The sequence below is a fragment of the Charadrius vociferus genome, unplaced genomic scaffold (genome assembly GCF_000708025.1).
Source record: "Charadrius vociferus isolate BGI_N301 unplaced genomic scaffold, ASM70802v2 scaffold36, whole genome shotgun sequence".
NCBI classification, from domain to species: Eukaryota; Metazoa; Chordata; class Aves; order Charadriiformes; family Charadriidae; genus Charadrius; species Charadrius vociferus.
Window position 1 is genome coordinate 1,215,825 of NW_009649047.1, and position 23,550 is coordinate 1,239,374.

The window sequence follows — 23,550 nt, forward strand, 5'->3', positions numbered from 1 at the left end:
CCCTCACAGCAGAGAAGGCCCTCCTCAGGTGGAGATGGAACTGCCCATGGTCACCTTTGTGCCCGTTCCCTCTTGTCCTGTCACTGGGCACCACTGGAAACAGACTATCCCCATCCCCCCGGCACCCTCCCTTGAAGGACTGATAAGCATTGATAAGATCCCCACTCAGTGTTCTTTTTTTCTAGACTCAAAAGCCCCAAGTCCTTCAGCCTTTCCTCATAAGAAAGATGCTCCAGTCCCCTCAGCATCTCCGTAGCCCTTTGCTGGACCCTCTCCAGCAGTGCCCGGTCCTTCTTGACCCAGGGAGCCCCAAACTGGGCACAGCACCCCAGATGTGGCCTCACCAGGGCAGAGCAGAGGGGGAGGATGACCTCCCTCGACCTGCTGGCCACACTCTTCTTGATGCCCCCCAGGATGCCATTTGCCTTCTTGGCCGCCAGGGCACATTGCCGGCTCATAGGCATCCTGTTGTCCACCAGGACTCCCAGGTCCCTTTCCACAGAGCTGCTCTCCAGGAGGTCAGCCCCCAACCTGTAGTGGTGCATGGGATTATTCCTCCCCAGATGCAGGACCCCACACTTGCCCTGGTTGGATTCCATTAGGTTCCTCTCTGCCCAACTCTCCAGCCTGTCCAGGTCACGCTGTACGGTGGCACAGCCTTCTGGCATGTCAGCCACCACTCCCAGTTTTGTGTCATCAGCAAACTTACTCATGGTACACTCTATCCCTTCATCGAGGGAAGAGAAGTAGATCTTGCAAGCATGAAGAAAGCCAACCGCTTCTGCGGCTCTGCCTTCTTCCTTAGTTTTGGGTTACAGGCTTTATTCCTAATCAATCTTCTGCATCTATTTGTTCTGCATTAACCACACTCAGCATTTTCTTAATTAGGAGAGAAAGGTAAAAGGAGTTGGAAAATGTGCAGGGTTCGTTAGGCCCAAACACACACATACAATTCACGGGCTTTACTTCCCAGCTCCCAAACGGACACCAGTGTGGGAATACGCCATGGGAGGACGCCTGGCAGGGGACGTTTGGATCTGGGGAACCAGGTTTCCTGCCTCCTCTAGAACACAAAACAGTAATTCGCATGTATTTAGCTCCTTTCATCCAAAAAACATCAAAGCATAATTAAGCCTCACATGAACCATAATTTATGAATTATTACTTTAAGTGCTCCACAACTGAGGTATGAGTGGTCCCAAAGCAAAGCAAAGAATCCCCTTTGGAAAAATACCAAAGGATCCCAACTAAAAGGTCTTTGTTCAAAGTATCTCTTTTTCATGCTGCAAATATTGGGTGACAGAAACACCACTTCATGAAACTATGTACTTTCTGACTTTCTCATTCCCATGTTTTGGTTGGTTTGTATCCTTCAGTAAAACTTCATCTAGATAAAATGTAGCAAGTTTCGTCTTATTTGTCTTCTTTCAGTGGAATGTAGCTGCAATATAGTAATGTGGAAAAAAAGACAAAACAGAGAACTGATTCCAAAAATACAGAAAATCTTGATTTGTGATTGCTTTAACGTGTTGAGCCAGATATACCAAGTGGTGATCTTGATATTTGTTAGGTTGAGGATAGGACCAGTCAAGATCAGCCATGGGACAAGAGAAATCAAAAATGTTTAAGAATAGAGAATTCATCCAAAAAATAGTTGAATGTCTCACTCTTGATGATTTCCATCTTATAAAAAATTATTTTGTTCTTTGATAGAGTTTCATTCCTGAAACGGAACTAATTCTGTTTATTTGGCATTGTATAAGTAATCAATTCCATTATAGTTAGACGGGTGTAGAACTGGGAAAAATGAGATGAGAAGGGGCTTCGGGAATTCAAGCCTGAATGCAGACTGTAAAAGATTTTCTCTCTGAGGCTTGTTTCTATCACTAGTGGTGTTGCTATTTTCAAAACCACAGCACATAAAAGCCTTCATCGCAGATTTGAATTCCATTGTGCTGAGTTCTCGGTACAAACGCAGAACAAACCAGCAACCTCTCCAAAAGTATAGTTTTCTATTTACAGGGCCATTCATACCAGTACATTCCATAAACACGAACGAGAACTGTCACAAATTGTACGATTCAGGAATTGGAATCCAATAAATACATGTTTTCTTTCTTGTTTGGGGATTTGGGAATGCAACTGAGTGAATGCTCATGGCTGGGAACAACAGGGCATCATTTTCCATGAACAACTGAACCACATACAAAGCTATATTGCACCAAAAATGGCTATGACCTGCAGAAAGAAGTGGTATTCACAAAGTAAGAACAATCAGTCCTTAAGTGCAAAATATTTGGATTAAATTTGCATGTCTTTCATGTCTAATTGATTAAAGAGGAGTCTTAAGAATTACTGTAGGGACCTTGTATTTCTTGGCCACAAAGGTGAGGACTGAAGACTCCCAAGGACACATTAAAAAATGTCAGGGTTTATGGTCAAAATTCTGACTCCTTTAACTATTTACTCTGTTTAATTTCCCTTATAAAATAAACTATTGGATCAATGAAAATGTGATGAGTATGAATAAAAGCATCAGAAGCTCTTTGCACACCTCCGAAGTGTCCAAAAGTGGAACCAAATCTTAGTCTGAATTAACACAGCCGAATGTCCAAGGATACAGTCAATAAAGAATAAATTATGCCAGCTTGTGCACAGATAAATTCGGCCTAACCACTTTTCTATCTCCTTTGAAGAAGGGAGTAGTTTCTTAATATATTACCTTTCAGAAGTCTGTTAGGGATAAAAAGAACCTCTGGTACAATAATATGTGAAAGAGATTGAGACAGAGCTACACGGTCCTATCATCAACCTGATTATTTGCTTCATTGCAAAGCGTCACATCTTTACTTCAGTCATTGATTTGAGGCTTTCAAATCATTTTGTGATCTTCCTTTGCTCTAAGCATTCCAACACTTGGCAGAGATTCATTTAAGATCATCCTCGGTCATTTGACACACTTTAGTGCTCTGCTACTCAACTAGAACTTGATGTACACATAAAATAAGAGATGTCATCAGCGCTGTGTAATCCATTTGATTCTCTTGAAACTGTATCTTTCATATAAATTCATCTCTGCAGTAACAGCGAAGCCTTACCCCGGTCTTGTGAAAATCTCTGTAATCTCTCGGCAACCTTAGGGAGCTTGAAATATATAGAAGCAAAACAAAATATATTCTACTATTATACAAGCAAAGCACCACAAACATTTGGTTACCAGCAAAATAAGAATCACTTTTAGGGCTGTGCTGCAGAAAATAACAACTTGTTTACAAAGTTTGTTTGCTGCAAGGAATAGAAATCTTGCCTTTTCTTTCCTTTTTTGATAACTATTGCTAAGTTAATTTAACTGCCATAGACACATTCAGAAAAAGCAATCTCATATTACTTATTTTATTTATAACCTTAGATTTTCGACAACAATAGAAAGCTGTAGGCACCCTGACAATTATTTAAACTTACAATCTATAATTGCTCAGGAGTGAAAAATAATTACATTCAAATAACAAGCCAATTCAACAAGCAGCCCTTTAGTCCTCCTTTCCCCAGCTCCACAGAAACATACCCTTAACCCTTTTCCAATAAAAGCCCAAACTTCCTTAAAATGCCTTCTAAGTCTACCTAGAAGATCATTAAAATTAATCTGTTTTGAACCACAGCTATTCTTAATGGAAACGTAGAATTTCCAAGAGTTATTCTCTCATCCGTTAGTAGCCAATAAAATTATGGTACGTTCTCACTTGCAAAAGAGAATAACTCTTTCCTATCCACCCCCAAAAAGACAATTACTCAAGAAAATTCCAGAGAAGATTGTTATAGAAAAACTAATTTATATCCAGAGGAACAGGCAGAGGCCAAATAGATATGTGGTTACTCATTTACCATTTATGCAGTACTTGACGTGCACTCATTCCCCCAAAACACAGTATGTCACTCTTGAAAATAAAGTATCTATAATAAATGTTGAGGCAGAGTGTCCGCGCTGCATTGATGGCTTGGCAAAGGAATTGCCATTACGCACAGCGAAGTCCATGACCTGCTCGCTCTCCAGCCCCCGGGATTTCTTAGACATCCTCTAAACGACCGGTCTGCTCTGGCTGCGGTTGGCAGAACGTTAAGTTGGAGGGCATCAGGAGGCACAGAGCCTCTGGCTGGTTTGAGGGCTGGAGCAGCACACTTTTGCCAAAATAAATAGCCTCTCTAGCCTTGAAGCCGACTTTTGGTAGAGCCTCATAATGGGCTATAGACATACGCGCTCTCATTCATTAAAGAAGCACCACGGCATCTAAGGTGGAAATTCCCATCTTTCCCATGAAGCTGGATGCGGCCGCTGTACAGCAACTCTTCGAACAAGCAAAGATACCCTTATTTTTGTATGCAGCAGAATTTTTCTCTTTCTTCACAGGTTTTGAATCAGCAATTATGAAATTTTTTTCAAAAGCAACGCAATATGTCTTACTTATCACTACTGCATTTGAGAACAAATCAATAGTCAAAAGTGATACGTGACAGATGAGCCGGAGATGCAACAGAGTGAACACTGAAGCGGATAATAAATTAGCTTATACAAATTGTGGTCAGAGATCCTTCTACCAGTGTATTTTGGGGAACTGTAGCTATCCAGCCAGGCGTGGATAACTCGGGTGCCGCAGTCACAGAGCCAGAGCTGCGCTGCCCCAGGGTGGAAGCAGTAAGAGATCCCTCCAGGCTGTGCCTTCAGCCCATCGGCTCTCCAAGCCCAGAGGCAGAGACATCTCTCACATCCATGCCAAGCTAGACATGCATCCAGAAAGGGCTGTTGCCTATTTTACAGCATTCACTGTGCAATCAGTCAGTTTGCCTCATTTGGGGGTTTGGGTTGGGGTTTTTTTTGACATACAACTTCAAAGCAGGTTAGGTGCTATTACTAGAATGCAAACCGAGCTTGCAAAACTTGCTCAGCTTTATTGTCCAGCAGAAAAAGACTCACATGCATATTTAATTTATCATTTTTTCTCAACCAGGAGCTAATGACAGCTGTGGCTTGCATTTGCACGGTTTTCAGCACCATTTTCAGCAATGACTCCCGTATTTTCAAATCAGCGCACACGTTCTAGCTATGTGACTCCCCACAGCTTTAATTAATTTATAATAGAAAAGCAGTCAATGTGATATACACACATGATATATGTGACATATGACACACAGTATATGTCACTGGAACAGGTTGCCCAGAGAGGTTGTTGAGGCCCCATCCCTGGAGGTGTTCAAGGCCAGGCTGGAGGTGGCCTTGGGCAACCTGGGCTGGTGGGAGGTGTCCCTGCCCATGGCAGGGGGGTTGGAACTCGATGCTCTTTAAGGTCCTTTCCAACCTAAACCATTCTATGATTCTATGATTCTATGTCTTAACAGGGATCCATCTCGCAGTTGACAACAGCAGGAGCTCAGGGAAGAATAAGAAAGGGACAAATACGCACAATACTTGCCAGTACAGTGGTCCTACTCTCTGACTTTCGCAGGATTTCCTGAGCCTGCTGTGGTTTGAATAACTCTCAGTGGACCTTTCTTCTTTATTTTATTCCAACTTTTCTGATTTATTTTGAAACTGGCTCCTACGTGCATCCTCTCTTCTGGTCCCTACTTCTTATAAGGGGAGATATTCTGCAAAATCAATTCCCTTTTACATTCCCCATGCCTATCATCACTCTGTAGACCTCTCATACCCCACTAGGGTTTTTTTTTCACACTGGATAGTCCTAGTGTACCCTGTCGTTCCTTGTATAGAAGACTGTCCTGGTTTCAGCTGCAATAGAGTTTTCTTCCTAGTAGCTGCTGTGTTTGGGATTTAGTACCAGAATAATGTTGATAACACATTTTGTTCTAGTTGTTGCTAAGGAACGCTTAAATTAAGTCAAGGACTTTTTCAGCTTCCCATAGAAGCTGAGAGGGAGCACAGACAGGACAAGCTGCCCAGAGGAATGTTCCATACCACAGACATCGTACTCAGTCTATAAACGGGGGTTGGGCGAGGGGCAGGAATCACTGCTCGGGATGGGAGTCACTGCTCATGACGGGCCGAGCAATTGATCACCAGGTGGTGAGCAATTGCATTGCATCACTCATTGGGTATATTCTTTTACCATCATTATTATTTTCTCTTCCATTACTGTCCTACTAAACTGTCTTTATCTCAACCCACAAGGCTGATTTTTGTTTTTCTCCATTTTCTCCCTAACCCACTGCGGGGGGAGCGAGTGAATGGCTGCGTGGTCCTAGTTGCCGGCTGGGGTTAAACCACGACAAAGATGCTCCATACTTCCGATCACCCTTTTTGCCCCTCTGAAGCTTCTTCAGTTCTGCTAGATCTCTTTTGACCTGAGCAGTGCAGCAAAGCATACAATATACACTGGCACAATTAATATTTCTGTTTTGTTCTCTATGTCGTTCCTATTCCACTTTCCAACAACAGGCATCGACAGGGAAAGGATTTGCATACTTAGGCATCAGTTAAAATCCATATATTACCCTCCTCCTAAAACTGCGTATAAGAAGGGAGTTCGGGGGCAAAATATGACTGATGGAGTCATCAGTAAAGTGCCTTAGAGTCACAGCAGGCTGCAGCCAGGGAGAGCACAACTGCTTGAGATCTGAGAGACTCTTATAGCCTCAGGTTCCAAACAACATAGCACTTCTGTAAGCTCCAGCACATGCTCCAAACCATTTTGGATCCACACAGTACCTTGAATTCTTGAGAAATTATTTGTATAGAGTCAATAAGTATGTTAAAGCAACAAAAGCACCACAAGGCTACAAAAGTCTTTGCTTTACCCTCGGGTTTGGTCTACGGCATCATAAAGCACAAATTGTAGTTGTGGAACAAACAACTGGAGGGGACCCAGATTAGTTTTAAAATGAGGTAAGGGGCACTATTTTAACTGAAGATTTAAAAAAAAATCAAGTATAAACATACCTTATAAAAATATAAAATTTGGCACTGTCCCATGTACCTATTCAAAAGTCTAGCGATGAAAGCAAAAATAGGATACAGAAGATATCAGCCAGCAAGAGGAAATCCATATTAAAAGTGTCTGGTTATACACAGTCTTCTTTGTCTGAAGGTGCACTACTATTACAAGTAAAAGTCAGGAGTAGTCATGAATTCTTCGCAGATGCCACATTGTCACACTATAGTCATCTCCAGTTGGCTCAATAAGCCTGTACCACAGGTGGTTCATGGCCTGGCTTCCTTTATTCATGCAACACGGCTGTTCCCTGCTTTCGGGATATACCGCAGCATGAGATCTAGGAGATTTAAGAAAAGCTAAAGCTCTGAGATGGGAAACACAGTCAACAACCTTGTTCTTCCATTTCCCAAGCGAAACACATTTCAGCTATGGCACTAAGGCGTAATTAGTGTCGTGTGTACGTGTGCGCATACCTATTCTCAATTTAGGGTTTTGTTTCAAATCAGTGTCAGTCCATTTAGAGCGGTGCTTCTATAGCATAAGACGAAGGGTGTGGGCTGCGTGCCTTGGGGTATGACGTGAGACCACATCAGGATATTTGAGGACACAAGGCCTGCCAGGAGAATATTGGGGGACAGCATAGAGCAGAGGGAGTGACATTTCCCTCTACTTCACAGCATGATTAGAAGGACTGGTGTCCAGGATGAGCTATTCCCAGAACCACACGCAGGTTTCATCTCCAGAAGACAGCCTGGGAACAAAGTAGTAAGAAATAGTAAGGAGGAAAAAAAGATAAGAACCCAGGTATGAATTTCTATAATAGACTAGAAATAACCACTGCAGCCAAGCACACTACACAATGGTTTGAAGAGGGACCATGTGAGCTACCAAAAGTCCTTCTACATCTAAAAAATGTGCCCAGATCTTCAATGTAGCAGCACAGTAAAATGATCTTGGGTTTATTGGCTTCCATAAAGCAAACCAGTTGATAATCTCTTTATCTGCCACAGGGACAAACACCATCACACTTGATGAGTCTGAGTAGAAGCATTTCGATGCTTAAGCCCCTGCGTTTGCCCTTTCTTGACTTGTCAGGCACGTGCCACTGAATAACGCCGAGTTACTCCCATCCCGCTGTGCAGTTGGACCATACATTATTGTCAAGGTTTGTCTGGAGCCTTGGGTCCTATTGAGCTAGTACAAATGAAGAGACAAAGGACGGTGCTAATAGCGTACAAGAGAGTGATACAGATGACAACAACGTTCAACCACATCAGACTTCCCATCCCAGAAGAATGAGTCAATAAAAAGCGGGATGACCGTCAGCCTGCGTCTGCAGCGAGGCTCCATGTTACACCTTTGGATACAACAGAAAGACACCTTGCCCTTCCTGCAACTACGCGTCTTTAGATAGTGTACCTAATTACAAATACATTTTAGCATTTCACTCAAGTTATATCCTTTTGACTTGAACGCATGACTGCTACTACATAATTCATAACATGATTCTCAATAATTTTCAGTCAAGGTTCAAGCAGAAATGTGTCACACTAGGATTATATTATTTATGAGCATAATGTTGGATTTAAGCCAATGACACACCAATAAATTTTATCTCAAAGCCTGACATATTGCATGCTGTTTTCCCTGGCTCACAAACAAATAACTACGGCTGTTTCAAAATTACTTACAGTTCAACTCAAATCAGATTTTTTTTTTGTGATTAGTTCGTATCTTATTTGAAAAACTGATCATATTATTTCTCTCTTGTAGATGTTGAAGGGCATTTTTGACTTCATTTCTAAAGTGCGTCCTGCACAGAGAGCAAAGTGAGGTGGTATTCTAGAAGAAAAATCTGGAACAAAATGCTGTCTGGCCCTCTTAGAGTGTGGAGTTTTCACTCTCTTCTAAAGACAAAAGATTTATGTGCATCTCCCAGAAAAAAAACAGAGAGCCCCAGCTCTCCTGGAGCCCCTTTAGGCACTGGAAGGCGGCAATAAGATCTCCCCGGAGCCTTCTCTTCTCCAGGCTGAACAGCCCCAACTCTCTCAGCCTCTCCTCATAGCAGAGGTGCTCCAGCCCTCGCATCATCCTCGTGGCTCTCCTCTGGACACGCTCCAGCAGGTCCATGTCCTTCTTATGTTGGGGACTCCAGAGCTGGATGCAGTACTCCAGGTGGGGAGTGTTCAAGCATGCAGCTTGAACAACCACATTTAGATCTCAAATTCAGAGATACAAACAGGCATTCACAAGTGACAAAAGGTGTCCCAGCTCCCCTGACAGTCAGTGTTGATCCAGGCTTCAGTATTGATGCGTAAAAAAAAAAGCCCCTGGTGTCATCTGAGATGCCTTCTGCAGCAATTCTGCACAAGACTGGCATGAGGGCCACAAACGCCAAAAGGTAGAGCCACGTCCTTGGAAGCTGGAGATCAAGGACAATTTCACATACATGCTACACTTATATTTAGATGCCTTTATATCACAGAATCACAGAATGGTCAAGGTTGGAAAGGACCTCGAATCCCTAAGCATAGGTATGTCATATCATTTGGGATGTCCTAGAAAACCTATCTGGCTTTCATCTCCCGGTTCAGAAGAGCATGGATCTCCTGTGAGACGCGTATCATCCCTGCCAGCCCCCTGTGCACGTCTCCAATGCCCCAGAACATCTCAAGTGGCATAAAACGCTTGCAACACATTTATGCAAACGAGTCAATTCGCCCTAGTCTAAGCTAGGTGTTTAGATAGCGTTTGACAGAATGAGGCACCTACAGAGGGTGATGTAGTCCTTTCTGAGACAGACGTTAGGAACTGACCTCCAAACGTGTTTTCTCTGACTAGGGAGAAATTCTTGAAGATGACTTTAGATTACATACCTAAAATCTATTGAGATTAATTCCAGCCCGATGAGTAGAAAGCACAGATGAAATCAATATAAAGATTCTGGTTGACTCCCCCAAGCTTCAGGAGCGTTTCTGAGCAAGTATTTTAAAAGTGGCTGAAGATTTTTGCATCTTGGATTTTAAGCAAGATATCTAATGACACTTTTTTTGAGATCACCAATAACTTCATAAGGTGAGAAAAATTCCTGAAAATCGGGAAAATCACTCTTAATTACCCCAAACCGAATAACCCAATAATAAGCAATCCATATTTTTTAATATAGGACCCTATTTGCTCAGTCTCACATCCCCAGTTCTAATACTGCCAGGCTGTGACAGCAGTATTGTAAAGATAAATCCATTAGGATCTGCAAGATGCACTGACAATGCTTTGTGAATGTCACAGTATGTCTAAAATTATCAAAACAACACAATTTTATCCCTCCAAAAACCTCCTTATATGTTTTTTCTCTGCTGTTGTAACTACTGACAATTAGCATCACATTTTTCATAGCTGAATAGAATAAATCATCACTGTTCCGTATGTTTTATGCAATGTCATCATGCTCTGTGCTTTATTAACAGGAATCAAAGGATAAATGCTGGTGGTGAATGTGTATGTGTGTATATCATATACCCCAGCACATAAACACAGACACACACACACAGATATATCTCCCACAAAGCAGCATAAATCTGATGAGGGCAGCCTCTAGTCATTAACGGGATAATTTACTTCTATTTCAAACTTAAACCAACTCAGAATGATGCCAAGCATATGTTCATCCCAGTCACTGATATATCCCTATTTATCATTGGCAAGAAATTACGGCTCTGCAAGGCTTTTGCATTGCTAAAGCAATCTAGGTGCTCTCGCTGGCTTTCTGCATCGAAAAGAAAATGTATGTTAGAGACAATTCCCACTGTTGAAGATCACTGAGCCTTATCCCAAACCCCATGCAAATTAACTATGTCTCTTCTACTCATTTCAGTGGGAAAGTCCCCAAAACAGAATTAAATGGCTGTTTTAAGGTGAACATCATTGATTGAAAAGCTGTGATCTGATTTACTCTTAAAAACCTCCAGATCCTCACTAATGTGCAATGCGCGCTCTAAGTGGAAATCCGCACAAAGCTAAATTCTTCATTACCTCAAGAAAGCTAAATTAACATTAACAAGTCCCTGATGGAGAAGGACAGATATTGTGTTTGAAGGCCACATTACTTTTGTTTTCAGAAGCAAAAAGAAAAAGAGATGTGGATCCTTTGAAATAATAAAAAAAAACCCAACACTGTTTCGAAGGGTTGTGCTGATCAAGGACAGCTTTCACTTTGCATTAGGGATATTTTATTGTCCCTTATTAGCGTTTATAAATGCCAGGAAATGTCCTTGGCAAAGACCAAGCAGACGGTAGCATTTTGTATTTCTCTGGGTCTGTTTCGCGGAGCGCTCTGCAACCGGCCATTTACGCTCCCGCAGAGTTGACGCACAATGTTATCGAATCAGACCACCAGCACGTAAGGCATAATGCCCGCGACACGACACGAGAAATTGAATATTACCATTTTTATTTTTAAAAGGCCCCAGAATGATGTTGATTTCTGTGTTTGTCACCTTATTTTACAACAGGCTTACGGGAAAATTTTCAATTCAGGGCTTCCCTGGTTAGACTTTTAAATCCTAAACAAAGAACATTCCCTGGTAATTTCTCAGAGCTGACATAACCCCTGAAGTTTTGACCAGCAAACCAGAGCATCATACTTCAAGCCAGACGACAAGGAAGAGGTTGTTTAGGCACTGGTGGCAATAAGGATGAACCAGGACCAGATAGCAGAGGCAGGGAACTGGGTTATGTTTCAGCTCTCTGGAGGAGGCAACAAAAAGACACTGGCTATAAGTCAGTATCTGGAAAATAAAAAAAAGAAAATGGGAAATAAGGATATATTTCTTTAGTAAACATACTGCAAAGGTAAGAATAGGAACAGGATTTGGTTTACGGACGAAGCAGCCCCCCTTTAGGCAGTCCCTTTTTGTGATGCAAATGTCTTCATAGGTTTATTTTCTCATTGCAGAACTGCAGAAAGTTCAGTGCCCATTTTTACAGCACCTTGTGAGCAGAGGACAACATTAACATTTCAGTGCTGTGCAAGCCCAGCCACTTAGTACACTTCCTTCACTCTTCCAAGACGTTGAAAGAGAATTAGCATGAGAAACATGAACCCCTTCTGGAAGACATTCCCTCTGGCTCTCAATTCTTCCACAATGTGATCCTTGTAACATCTGGTAATATTGCTGTAGACGTTTCTCCCACAATTTGGGTCACAGCACACACACCTGTTTCAACATCATGAAGTCCTACATTCTCTTCAGATAGAGAGATAACATCTTCTGACATGTAGCGTGGTTTAAAGTTTTCTTCCCTTTCTTTGAGCAACAGAGAAAAATTGTTTGTTCTATTTTTACTATCTGGAAAAAGGGTATCTCTCTTGGGGTCCAAACTTTGCTTCCTCTGATTTCCTTTCCCTGGTGAAAGGAACAGAGCTCATCATAAAAACGTTACTGAATCAGACCAAAGGACTTCTTAACACATTTTCTTATCTGACGTGGCCACCAGTAGATCTTTCACGAATGAGTAAAAGAAACTCTATAGAAAGTGATCAATTCTTAAATACATCATCCTGCTTTCAAGTGAAATTATTTTCTTTTAGTTAAAAAGTTGCCCAGATCGAGCCTTTATTAGAAAGGGTTGAGCCACCCAACCTGGTGGTTCTTCTTTGAGGAGCTCAGCTTTCCACCTGCGTAAGCCACATCCGTAGGTATCACAGAATCACAGCATCCCAGACTGGTCAGGGCTGGAAGGTCCCTCTGGAGCTCCCCCAGTGCCCCCCCCGCCAGAGCAGGGGCCCCTCCAGCAGTGGCACAGGACGGCGTCCAGGCGGGGTTGGGATGGCTCCAGAGGGGGAGACTCCCCCACCTCTCTGGGCAGCCTCTGCCACTGCTCTGCCGCCCTCACAGCAGAGAAGGCCCTCCTCAGGTTCAGATGGAACTTCCTATGGTCAAGTTTGTACCCGCTCCCTCTTGTCCTGTCACTGGGCACCACTGAGAAAAGTCTGTTCCCATCCCCCTGGCACCCTCCCTTTAAGGGTTGATAAGCGTTGATAAGATCCCCCTCAGTCTTCTTTTCTCAAAGTATCGCAGAGGCAGCTGAGAAAAGGCTGAGAAACCCCTGGCTCTGCCCGGAGCTAATTGGTATAATCCTATTTTAGTTTTAAAATAACCTTTGGAAGCGGTGGGAATTGCGGGAACACACGGGGTACAGCTGAATCTCTACAGGACTCAATAACTCAGGGAAAGTACGACAATAATATGGCTCTATAGAATTACTGGAACGTGCTGCTGTCTAATAAGTGCAGAGCAGAAGGTGAGCAAGCTTGGATCTGTCTGCCAACTCAGAAATGTCTGTAATTAGATCTTATCAGTTACTTAACATCCTACTTCTGTCTATATTTTGTTTACATCAAGAAACCAATTATCCCATTACTAGCCAGTACATGTCAAGCAAATACAACACAATTTAGTCCCGTATTTTAAAACTGTCAGAATTACAAAGCTGAAATCTTGCCAGGTTTTACTAAAGGTAATAAGAACCCTTCTATGAACGCACCATATGCACAATCCTTCCTCTTAGAGAACTAAGGCAGCACGGAAAACCCAGTGAATAGAGAGGTGCTCTGGGATAAACCGGAGTCTTGCAATAGCAGCAGTCGATAAGAAAAACATGCACGCAAATTCAGAAGCGCTGACCAGAAATATTTCTGAGCATAATACAGCAGTGCATTTAAATTTGTTTAAAATATGCAAACGATTCCAATGGTACTGATGGAAATATTAATTTATATTTGCATACGTTCTGCAGCTTTGAAGCATTTCTTTTCATTTTGGACACCTCTATCCAAAAGTTTGATTTTAGACCCCAAATTGCTTCTTTTCAAAACATTATCAAACCCCTTAATATATGTTCAGATTTTGACTTTTGGTTAGGTTTTTGGTCAAAATCAGTTGCTACAGGCAAAATACTTTTAATTGAAAATATCTGCGGCCATAAAAACTACAAGAAAACTTTCTGGAAGGCATTTATTGAACAACTTCTACTTTACCATCCGTAACACAAACACATAACATCTAGAGTTTCATCTGGTTCAGTCGCGGAACTTGGGAATACACTCCCTTCTTTACTTCAAGGGGCACAATGATTTTTGATATAGCATTCTCCAGTGTCTCCAGTGAGGCTGTGAGCAGTGCCTGTGCACCTCCTGCACTCTTACTGCTACAATATTAGCTGGAAGCTGGATTAAGAGGTCACTGGATGGTTAACATTAAAATATTTCCATTAAAGAGTCACCCTTACCCTTGAAATCTAGCTTTTTTACCATCATAGAAACAAGGATGCATTTCTTTATTCTAATAAACAATAGGAGTACCTTAGAATCACAGAATCATAGAATGGTTTAGGTTGGAAAGGACCTTGAAGATCATCGAGTTCCACCCCCCCTGCCATGGGCGGGGACACCTCCCACCAGCCCAGGTTGCCCAAGGCCACCTCCAGCCTGGCCTTGAACACCTCCAGGGATGGGGCCTCAACAACCTCTCTGGGCAACCTGTTCCAGTGCCTCACCACCCTCACAGGGAAAAACTTCTTCCTCATGTTTAATCTAAACCTGCCCTCTTCCAGTTTAGAGCCATTCCCCCTCATCCTGTCACTCCATGCCCCAGTAAAAAGTCCCTCCCCAGCTCTCCTGGAACCCCTTTAGGCACTGGAAGGCGGCAATAAGATCTCCCCGGAGCCTTCTCTTCTCCAGGCTGAACAGCCCCAACTCTCTCAGCCTCTCCTCATAGCAGAGGTGCTCCAGCCCTCCATCCATCCTCCTGGCTCTCCTCTGGACACGCTCCAGCAGGTCCATGTCCTTCTTATGTTGGGGACTCCAGAGCTGGATGCATTACTCCAGGTGGGGTCTCACCAGAGTGGAGTAGAGGGGTAGAATCCCCTCCTTTGACCTGCTGGCCACACTTCTGATGCAGCCCAGGATACAGCTAGGCAGCCAAATGATGCTAAAGAGACGACGGGAGAGTCTCAAGATCATTTAAATAGTCTTTTGAAAACTGTGAGGTTCTGTTATAAATGGGAAAGCTGCAGGAACAATGACCCATGTACTTTCACCCTTACCTTGATCAAAACAAGAAGTCCTACCATAAAGTAAATAACGCAGCACTAGTAAGAGCATCTTGAAGGAGGTTCTGCAGAAGATGGAGCTATGTAATGCAATCTAACTGCATTTTGCAAGCAGGTAAAAGGATTAGTGTTTACAATCCGGCATTATGTTTTATACTGTTATTTTTACTGGTGAATCTAAACTATCCAAGCAGCAGGAAAATTCACTGCAAGTAGGCTGTATCTACAAAATCATAGGGTTATTTAGCATCTTTTAGCTTTCGCAGATCTTTTTAAGGAAGAGAGATTATGTCTTATTAACTACTGCTCTTTGAGACCTGTCCCTGTGCAATCCCAATTAAAGGATTCACGGATGTTTCCCGAGAAGTGGGGTGAGAAGCTCTCTCTCACTAAGGTGGAGGCAGAAAGTCTACTAGCTCAGACTAGCTCAGTTTCTTCTAGCTTAGAGAGACCTAAAATACAAAGAACTTGCCACTAACAGGAGCACACACGGATACGATGAGTAATAATTTGAGGAGAAGAATTACTAATAGATAATTGTTTTCTTCTTTGAGCGCTTCCTTTTATTCTCATTCACATGGGGCCAGCAACCGCCGCCCCCTTGGAGGCAGCAAAATTGAACCGTAGCTCCATTTTTCTATACCACGTATCAGAATGGGATGCCAATGACAACAAATGACAACAATTATCATCAGAGTCATGTTTGTATACTACTATATTTCAGGTCTAATAGTAAACCTAAGAACATGTAGGTTTTCCATTTATTCACAGCACAGATGGCAGCAGCATGAGTTTTCACCACCTAGCCCAACATTTGCAATCACAATCTTGCGGAAAATCTAGGGCAATTTAAAAATTATGAAAGTTACCAGGCTTGATAGGAATATAATGGAATTGATCAGGAATGATTCAAAGCAGGATGTTTAATAAGATTTTGCGCTCTTCCAATGAAATTCTGTAGGTAGGATATTACTTTCTATGAAATTTTGCATATCGTGTACAATCAACAGTGATATAACCAATATATCACACCAACACCCATCACAACCACTGGAAAGCTGATTTAACCATCACACAGGAAACAAAAGAGAAGATTTAAAAAATTTAAACAGTGAAGACTGCATCAATATTGGATTGTACCAGAACTCTCTGACCCTGCCTGCTGTTAAGAAATTCAAAGAAGAATCTCTACATCCATCTTAATCGTAAAACTCAAAAGGTAACACACAATCCTTTTCCATTAGCTCAAAAAAAGTTATCAAACAATCTCTCTTTCCACCACTCCAAGAATTTTTTTTATGTTCCCATAATCCACAGACAAGGGAATACTGGCAGAAAGACAATACTGGATTAGAGGAACTCTAAAGAGAATTTGAAGAAATCATGACCATAACTGAAGGGGGACACCCATAAACCATTTCTCCTCTTCAGCCATGGCAACCACAGAAACATGAGCCCCATAGGAAAGTCAATGCTTACTGGGATTTTTTGCAATAATCAGTTGAAAAGATAATTTTTGGAGTAACAAATTAGTGCCCACGGATAACTTAGCCCTTTGCATTCCACATAGGATTGCTAAATATTTCAGATGTGAATACAGCTCTCTTTGAAAATAGATTAATGTCAACAATTCATTCCAAGCGTACATAAACTGTTACTACATAAGAACTTTCAGACACTGCTCAGGTTTCTGAAAAGTTTATGCTATGTTTTTTCTTTTTATAAATTAGATCAGATTACCATCGCTAAGCTCAATGACTGAGAAAATGCCATACTGACACAAGCTACTTTCTCCTGTAAAATACAGATTCATATTTAACATCAGTAGGGATGATTGGATTATCTAATGTGATCTACTGTATCATGTAGGGAGGATAATTTCTACTACTTTTGCCTTTATGGAGATCGATAATGTGTTTTCTATTGACGCACAACCTCAGGAAGCACCTGGGGTGAATGGGTGCCCAACACGAGTGTTTAGGTTCATTCTGGGTGCCGTAGGACAACTGAGATGTCCACACCGCAGGACTGCAGGAGACCTCCACCCCTCTGGTTTGGCAACTGGCAGCCTGGTGAGCCCAAGACCTCCGAAACCTCTGGCTAGGCATGCCACTAACTGCCCCAGTCTGTATCTGAAGACACAATGATAGTCAGATTCTCCTGGTTGCTTTGATGGTTTCTTTCAGTGTTTCAGCTTTTTGTTGCTGTTGTTAATAAATTCTGTCTAATTGCTCAATAGCATGTGAAATGTATTTAAGTACCGGTCTCGGAAACACTGCGTGCAGGTGTAAAATTGCCTGCTAATACCTACTCACTATACCCCTAATTTCACATCGGAAGGCTCCATTTATTCATTTTGTTACATCATACTGGGCATTTATACAGCACCGCTTCTCAGAATCACTGCTTTCCAGGGTACAACCTCCATTTTTACATATTTGTTGATACACACATTGCCTTGTGATTGCCTAAGTCCATATGTGTGATATATATACCCAGGTCAAAAATAGTGATGACTGCTTCATATACCTGACCTGCACTTATTCTGATTTAGAACTTCATCAGGCTAGATGATATAGCAGGTGTATCAAGTAGTAATTTAATATTTACTTCAACATCCCAGACAGATAAACATTTAATAGGATATAATGAATTTCCTAAGGCACTTTCGTACAATCCTGTAGAAGTTAATAGAGAATTATATCCTTTCTAAACAATCCAATCTTATGGTTCAAAACAGGGTTAGGAAAATTTTCATTGTCTGTAACAGTAAGTTTTAAGAATAATTGTCATGGAAATTCACTTTTTTCTTCCCTAGGAAATTCCATAAGCTTGCCCTTAAGGACTAACATTAGCACATTCTGAAATGACAGCTCTGGCGATTCCCAGATTTGGGTAAAGTCCATCTCTTGGTAAAAAAAAATGGTGACCCTAATCTATTTTAGGATGTTTCTTTCTTCCAGAAGCCATTAATTTCTCCACAGAACGCTTTTTTCAAGTTTTACAAAACAGCTCAAAGAATGACATTTTCATAGAAAACAGATACAATGAAATCAAACATCTTCTCTTTAACCACTGGCCACCTTTGCAGCCCTGTTGGCAGCCAACAGGAAACCTACGGGACCATTCACAAAGTACAAACCAGGAGGTTTGGTCTGGGGCACGTAAATGGTAACAACTCTGCAAGTGCAGTAGATCCCACCAGTTTGAGTTCCTTACATGACCTAAGGTCTGGAGAATCATGGATCATCTTCAGAATTTTGTTTAAACTAATGTATGATCTTACAGGAATTATCATACATAAAACACTATTTTGGAATTTTTATGGAACAAACTAAGTGTCTACATTTGCTGGTTTTATAACTCAGAAAAATACTTTTCATATGCTTCTTTGGGGGCATGGACATCTCCCAAAATGATCAGTGGCTTTAGCTGACTGTAGTGGTTAGAAAAATGGCAATAGCAGCCCAGATTCTAAAACTCTAAGGACTCAGGCTGAAATTAAGAAATTTGGCATGCAGTAACACTAGACAGCTTAGAGCTTTTATTTTAAAACTGATGTCTTACCAAATACAGCCATCTGTGTTCCCTCTGGGAAAGGTTCTACCATTCTGTTTCCATTGACATGATGTTTATCTAGAAGGGGAGAAAAAAGTCAAAATGTAATAGAATATATGCTTTGCATAAAAACAACTGTTTTTTTCTTATTGAACGCTGGACTTTGATTTACGAAAGCCAACCTGTACAATTCACTAATATCTGGAAATTCACACTTTCTGAGTCTATTTTTCAAAAATACTATCTGCAAGTCCCAGGATATAAACTAGAGATGCAATTCGGTTTAGTGCTTCAGACAAGTCAGCTGATACTAACGTGACGCACACATACAGAGCAATATATAGTCAATCACTGTCAAAGGTGGAGTACTCTTGAAAGCAACGTTCTCATGCAAGCATAAAAAGCTGGGAAATCACTATTCTCTGTTGCTGCTAGGATACGTTAGTGCTCAACCACAAGTTTTTTTATAGGACCAAGCAGGAACTGCGTGTATTTTCTGCACCAATGTGGTGGATTGACCTTGGCTGGCTGCCAGATGCCCACCCAGCCGCTCTCTCACTCCCCCTCGTCAACAGGACAGGCGGGGAAAACAAGATGGAAAAACTCATAGAATAATAGAATCATGGAATCAGTTTTTTTGGAAGAGACCTTTAAGACCATCGAGTCAACCGAGCACTGCCAAAACCACCACTAAACCATGTCCCTCAGCACCACGTCTATGCATCTTTTAAATACCTCCAGGGACGGTGACTCCACCACTGCCCTGGGCAGCCTGTTCTAATGTTTGCAACCCTTTCGGTGAAGAAATTTTTCCTTATATCCAATCTAAACCTCCCCTGGCGCAACTTGAGGCCATTTCCTCTTGTCCCATCGCCTGTTCCTTGGAACAAGAGACCCCCCCCCCTCGCTAGACCCTCCTTTCAGGGAGCTGTAGAGAGCGAGAAGGTCTCCCCTCAGCCTCCTCTTCTCCAGGGTGAACACCCCCAGGTCCCTCAGCTGCTCCTCATCAGACGTGTGCTCCAGACCCCTCACCAGCTTTGTTGCCCTCACGGGTCAAGGTAAAATACAGGGAGATCACTTACCAATTACCATCATGAGCAATCCAGACTCAACTTGAGGAAAGTTAATTTAATTTATTCCCAATTAAAATGTGTTTGGACAGCGAGAAAGACAGACAAATTAAAAAAACTTTCCTTCCACCTCCCCTTTTCCCCGGCTCAGCTTCACCCCATCCCCAACCCCGACCCTCAAACTCACAGGGCTCTTATAATGATTTTTTCCTCACTCCTCGCTGCTCTGCCATGTTTTGCCCTTTCTTATATATATTTCGCCCAAGGCACCACCAGCGTTACTGAGGGGCTCAGCTGTGTCCTGTGGTGGGGATGTTGGCGCCATCTGGAACCAGTTGTGTCCGGCACAGGGCAGCCCCGGCCTCTCCTCACAGAGGCCGTGCCTGAAACCCTCCTGCTACCAAAACCTGCACATTTACACCCAATACAACCAGCAACCTGTTCACTATAATGAATATGTATCCAACATATTCTAACGCCACATCCATTCATGACAGACCACACCACGTTTGTCCTTTACAGCAGTCACAGCCTGGACTGTTTTAACACTATTAAATGACAGCCGCCATTGGAAGCCACTGTAACAGATCCAGCGTAACTGCTCTTCCATGAACCAACGCTCAACCAAGAAGGCGAGAGGAGCACTTGAGGTTGGAACTCGATGATCTTTAAGGTCCTTTCCAATCTAAACCATTCTATGATTCTAGAAAAACCACCATGCAATTGTCCTCAGAGACTTGGAGTCGGCAGCACCATCACCTCCCAGCTCCTGCCAGGCCTCCACAATGGAGGTGTTTTTCACACAAGGCACTTCCTCTATGCCATTGACAAATGTCTTCCATTTTTCTTAGAAGATGCATGACACAAATTGCATCCGCTGTTCTCATGGAAACTGAAGAGCTGGTACATTTGAGGTTTACTTTCGTCAAATGGTCCTTTTCTAGCTATTATGGCTACCCACTCTCAGGTGAGAGACCGTTTTTTCTAGAGAGCAGCTGGGCTCTGGGAAATCTGGTCTCTGGAAACAGACAGATGAGCTACAGCTATCATGAGCTGCAGCTTTACACTAAATTATATATCATAGAATGATAGAATCATAGAATGGTTTGGGTTGGATGGGACGTTAAAGACCATCTAGTCCAACCCCCCTGCCATGGGCAGGGACACCTCCCACCAGCCCAGGTTGCTCCAAGCCCCGTCCAACCTGGCCTTGAACACCTCCAGGGATGGGGCAGCCACAACTTCTCTGGGCAACCTGGGCCAGGGGCTCACCTCCCTCACAGGGAAGAATTTCTTCCTGGTATCTAACCTAATTCTCTCCTCTTCCAGTTTGAAGCCATTCCCCCTCATCCTATGGCTCCCCTCCCTGATCCAGAGTCCCTCCCCAGCTCTCCTGGAGCCCCTTCAGCCACTGGAAGGGGCTCTGAGGTCTCCCCTTTTCTGCCTTCTCTTCTCCAGGCTGAACCCCCCCAACTCTCCCAGCCTGTCCTCCCAGCAGAGGGGCTCCAGCCCTCCCAGCATCTCCGGGGCCTCCTCTGGCCCCGCTCCACCAGGTCCATGTCTCTCCTGTGCTGAGGCCCCCGAGCTGGAGGCAGCACTGCAGGGGGGTCTCCCCAGAGCAGAGCAGAGCGCAGCAGAGGGGCACAATCCCCCCTCGCCCTGCTGGCCACGCTGCTGGGGATGCAGCCCGGGATGCCGGGGGCTCGCTGGGCTGACAGACCACATTGCCGGCTCAGGTTGAGCTTCTCTCATACCCATGCACAAGTATGCAGGAGGGCATAAGACAGAAGGAATATACAAAGCATTTGCATAAAAGGCAAATCAAAACTAAGACTTTCAATCACAAGGAACACGAAGCATACAGGAAAGTGCGATATTATAGCATCACTGGTGCTCACAGGGATGATTTCTATGTAATAAAATAGCAGGAGCCTGGCTTTACTCCCTCCGTGACAAGACGGCTCCCAAGGGCTGAAAACTGCTCAGTTTCCAAACTAGATAGTATATTCTTCACATCCCAATGTACTTCTCTTTCATCCCAATGTACTTCCCTGAGCATGAAGAAAATTCTACTCCTTGTGATAATATAGGCTTATCACTATTGTATAATCAGGGTTGTATATATAACCTGGAAATGAGCTCTCCAACCTCCAAATAAGCTAAAATATACAGATCCACAACAGAATGTTCCCAATCCTTTTCAGTGGCATCCCTGCATTCTACTAAGACTCATTGTCAACAATGGCAGAAAGAAATAAAATCACCTGAACTCAAAGCACATGTTTTTCATTCACAAAATACTTTCCAGGGAGAAAGCAAAGAGATTTTCTCTGTACGAGTGTTATTTTACTTCCTGCAGTACAGAAAGTGGTGAGGAATAAACCAGGTCAAATTAAGAACATGGGATTGTCTTGCGAATTCTCCGAAAGCAGTATTTTTCATTAGCAGGGAGGCATAGCACAGTATTAATCCCAGCTGGCATCAAACATTTATCAACAGTCACCGAGAAGGGAAAATCAGGGTTATCTGCAATTGGAGCAAGAGGTGCCATAAAGTCAATTGTTTGCATTTAGGAAGATTGGATGCCCTGTGCCACGCAAGCCAAGAGAGGGGCTTTAGGAAGGAAATTGTTGGGAGGTTCCAGAGTGGGAGTAATTTGACCAATGTCATACAAGGTTTCAACCTCGTTAGCTATAGTTTGTATTACCAACATGATCTACAGCCATCTGAGATGAGCAAACAGTCAGAAAAATTATGAAACATCATGCAAGATCAAATAAACTAACCCTGCCCTAGTCCTGATAGCTGCCTTCATTTAAAGAGTGAATGACATGTGATGCATGAAGTAGTTATAATTTCAACTGGTGAGGCTTTCAATATATTAAAATTAAAATTAAACTTTTAGAGGTGAGATGGGCTTGAATGAAAATAATATGTTCAGAGTTCTCAAGTTGTCTTCCAATGCCGTCATACTTTTGTTCCACAGATCTCAGACAGATAAAACAATTCATTTTCTTGTCATTCATACTTTGTTTTACCATTTTTCCAGTATTCTCTGCCCTCTATCTAGATGCACTAAATAGTAAAAAAAATAATAAAAAAAAAATTATATGGACTTTCAGAAAACATACATTCAACCTTAGGAAGAAAGTAACAACATATAAATATGAAAAGCCTCTCAACAAGTACACTATTCAGAGAACATTGAAGTTTCTGGCTTTTTACTGAACAGTTATTCTGAAAACATAAGCTTTAATTCTCACCTACAAATTGGACTGAGTAGCTCCAGAAAATCAGAAATACTTTGGCCCCATCAAATTAGAAAAAAAAACAGAAGGGCTTTCCCTGTAAGTTGCCAACAGAAAGAATAAATGACTGTTCCAAGCTCATCGTCAGCCCAGAGACAAGGGCTTACCAGAAATAAGATAGATAAACCCTATTGTTACAGAGACATGCAGAGATTATCAGTGAACACTGAACTGGCTGTGAGAAGTTAACTTCAGCTTCCTAGTGGTGAAAACAACACGTTTCACCCCAATACTGTCAATATTTACAGGGCTGATCCTTCAGTGGACTACAACAGCATTCAGGCACTTGGAAAAGCAGAATTGCGAGGACATTACTGTCTTGATGCTATCTTCTTGATCTTCTTGATCCTCAGGGTTTCAACAGAAAGCCAACTGGTAAGGAATACTTTTTTATTTGTCTTATTGATATTCCAGCTGTCAGCGTTTTCGTGAACCAATCCAAACAACGGGGGATTTGCTCTACAAAATTGTTGAATGCGGCTCCATCCTCAACCACAAGAACTCTCTTTACCATTTTTCAAACTAAGCCTGAGAGAGACCTGCAAAACACTTTGCTCC

At 42.5% G+C, this 23,550-nt stretch overlaps 1 protein-coding gene across 1 annotated transcript in view; it reads right to left on the bottom strand.

Annotated features, from left to right (window-relative positions):
• The window catches only part of MSRA (methionine sulfoxide reductase A), a gene marked incomplete at its 5' end in the record, with an annotated part of 201,485 nt that extends 182,786 nt beyond the window's left edge, over positions 1-18,699 (bottom strand). Inside the window, one exon of the mRNA XM_009887947.1 lies at positions 18,624-18,699. Within this exon, the coding sequence (XP_009886249.1) occupies positions 18,624-18,699 (76 nt within the window). The remainder of the gene's footprint in view (positions 1-18,623) is intronic.
• Positions 18,700-23,550: the final 4,851 nt, after the last annotated feature.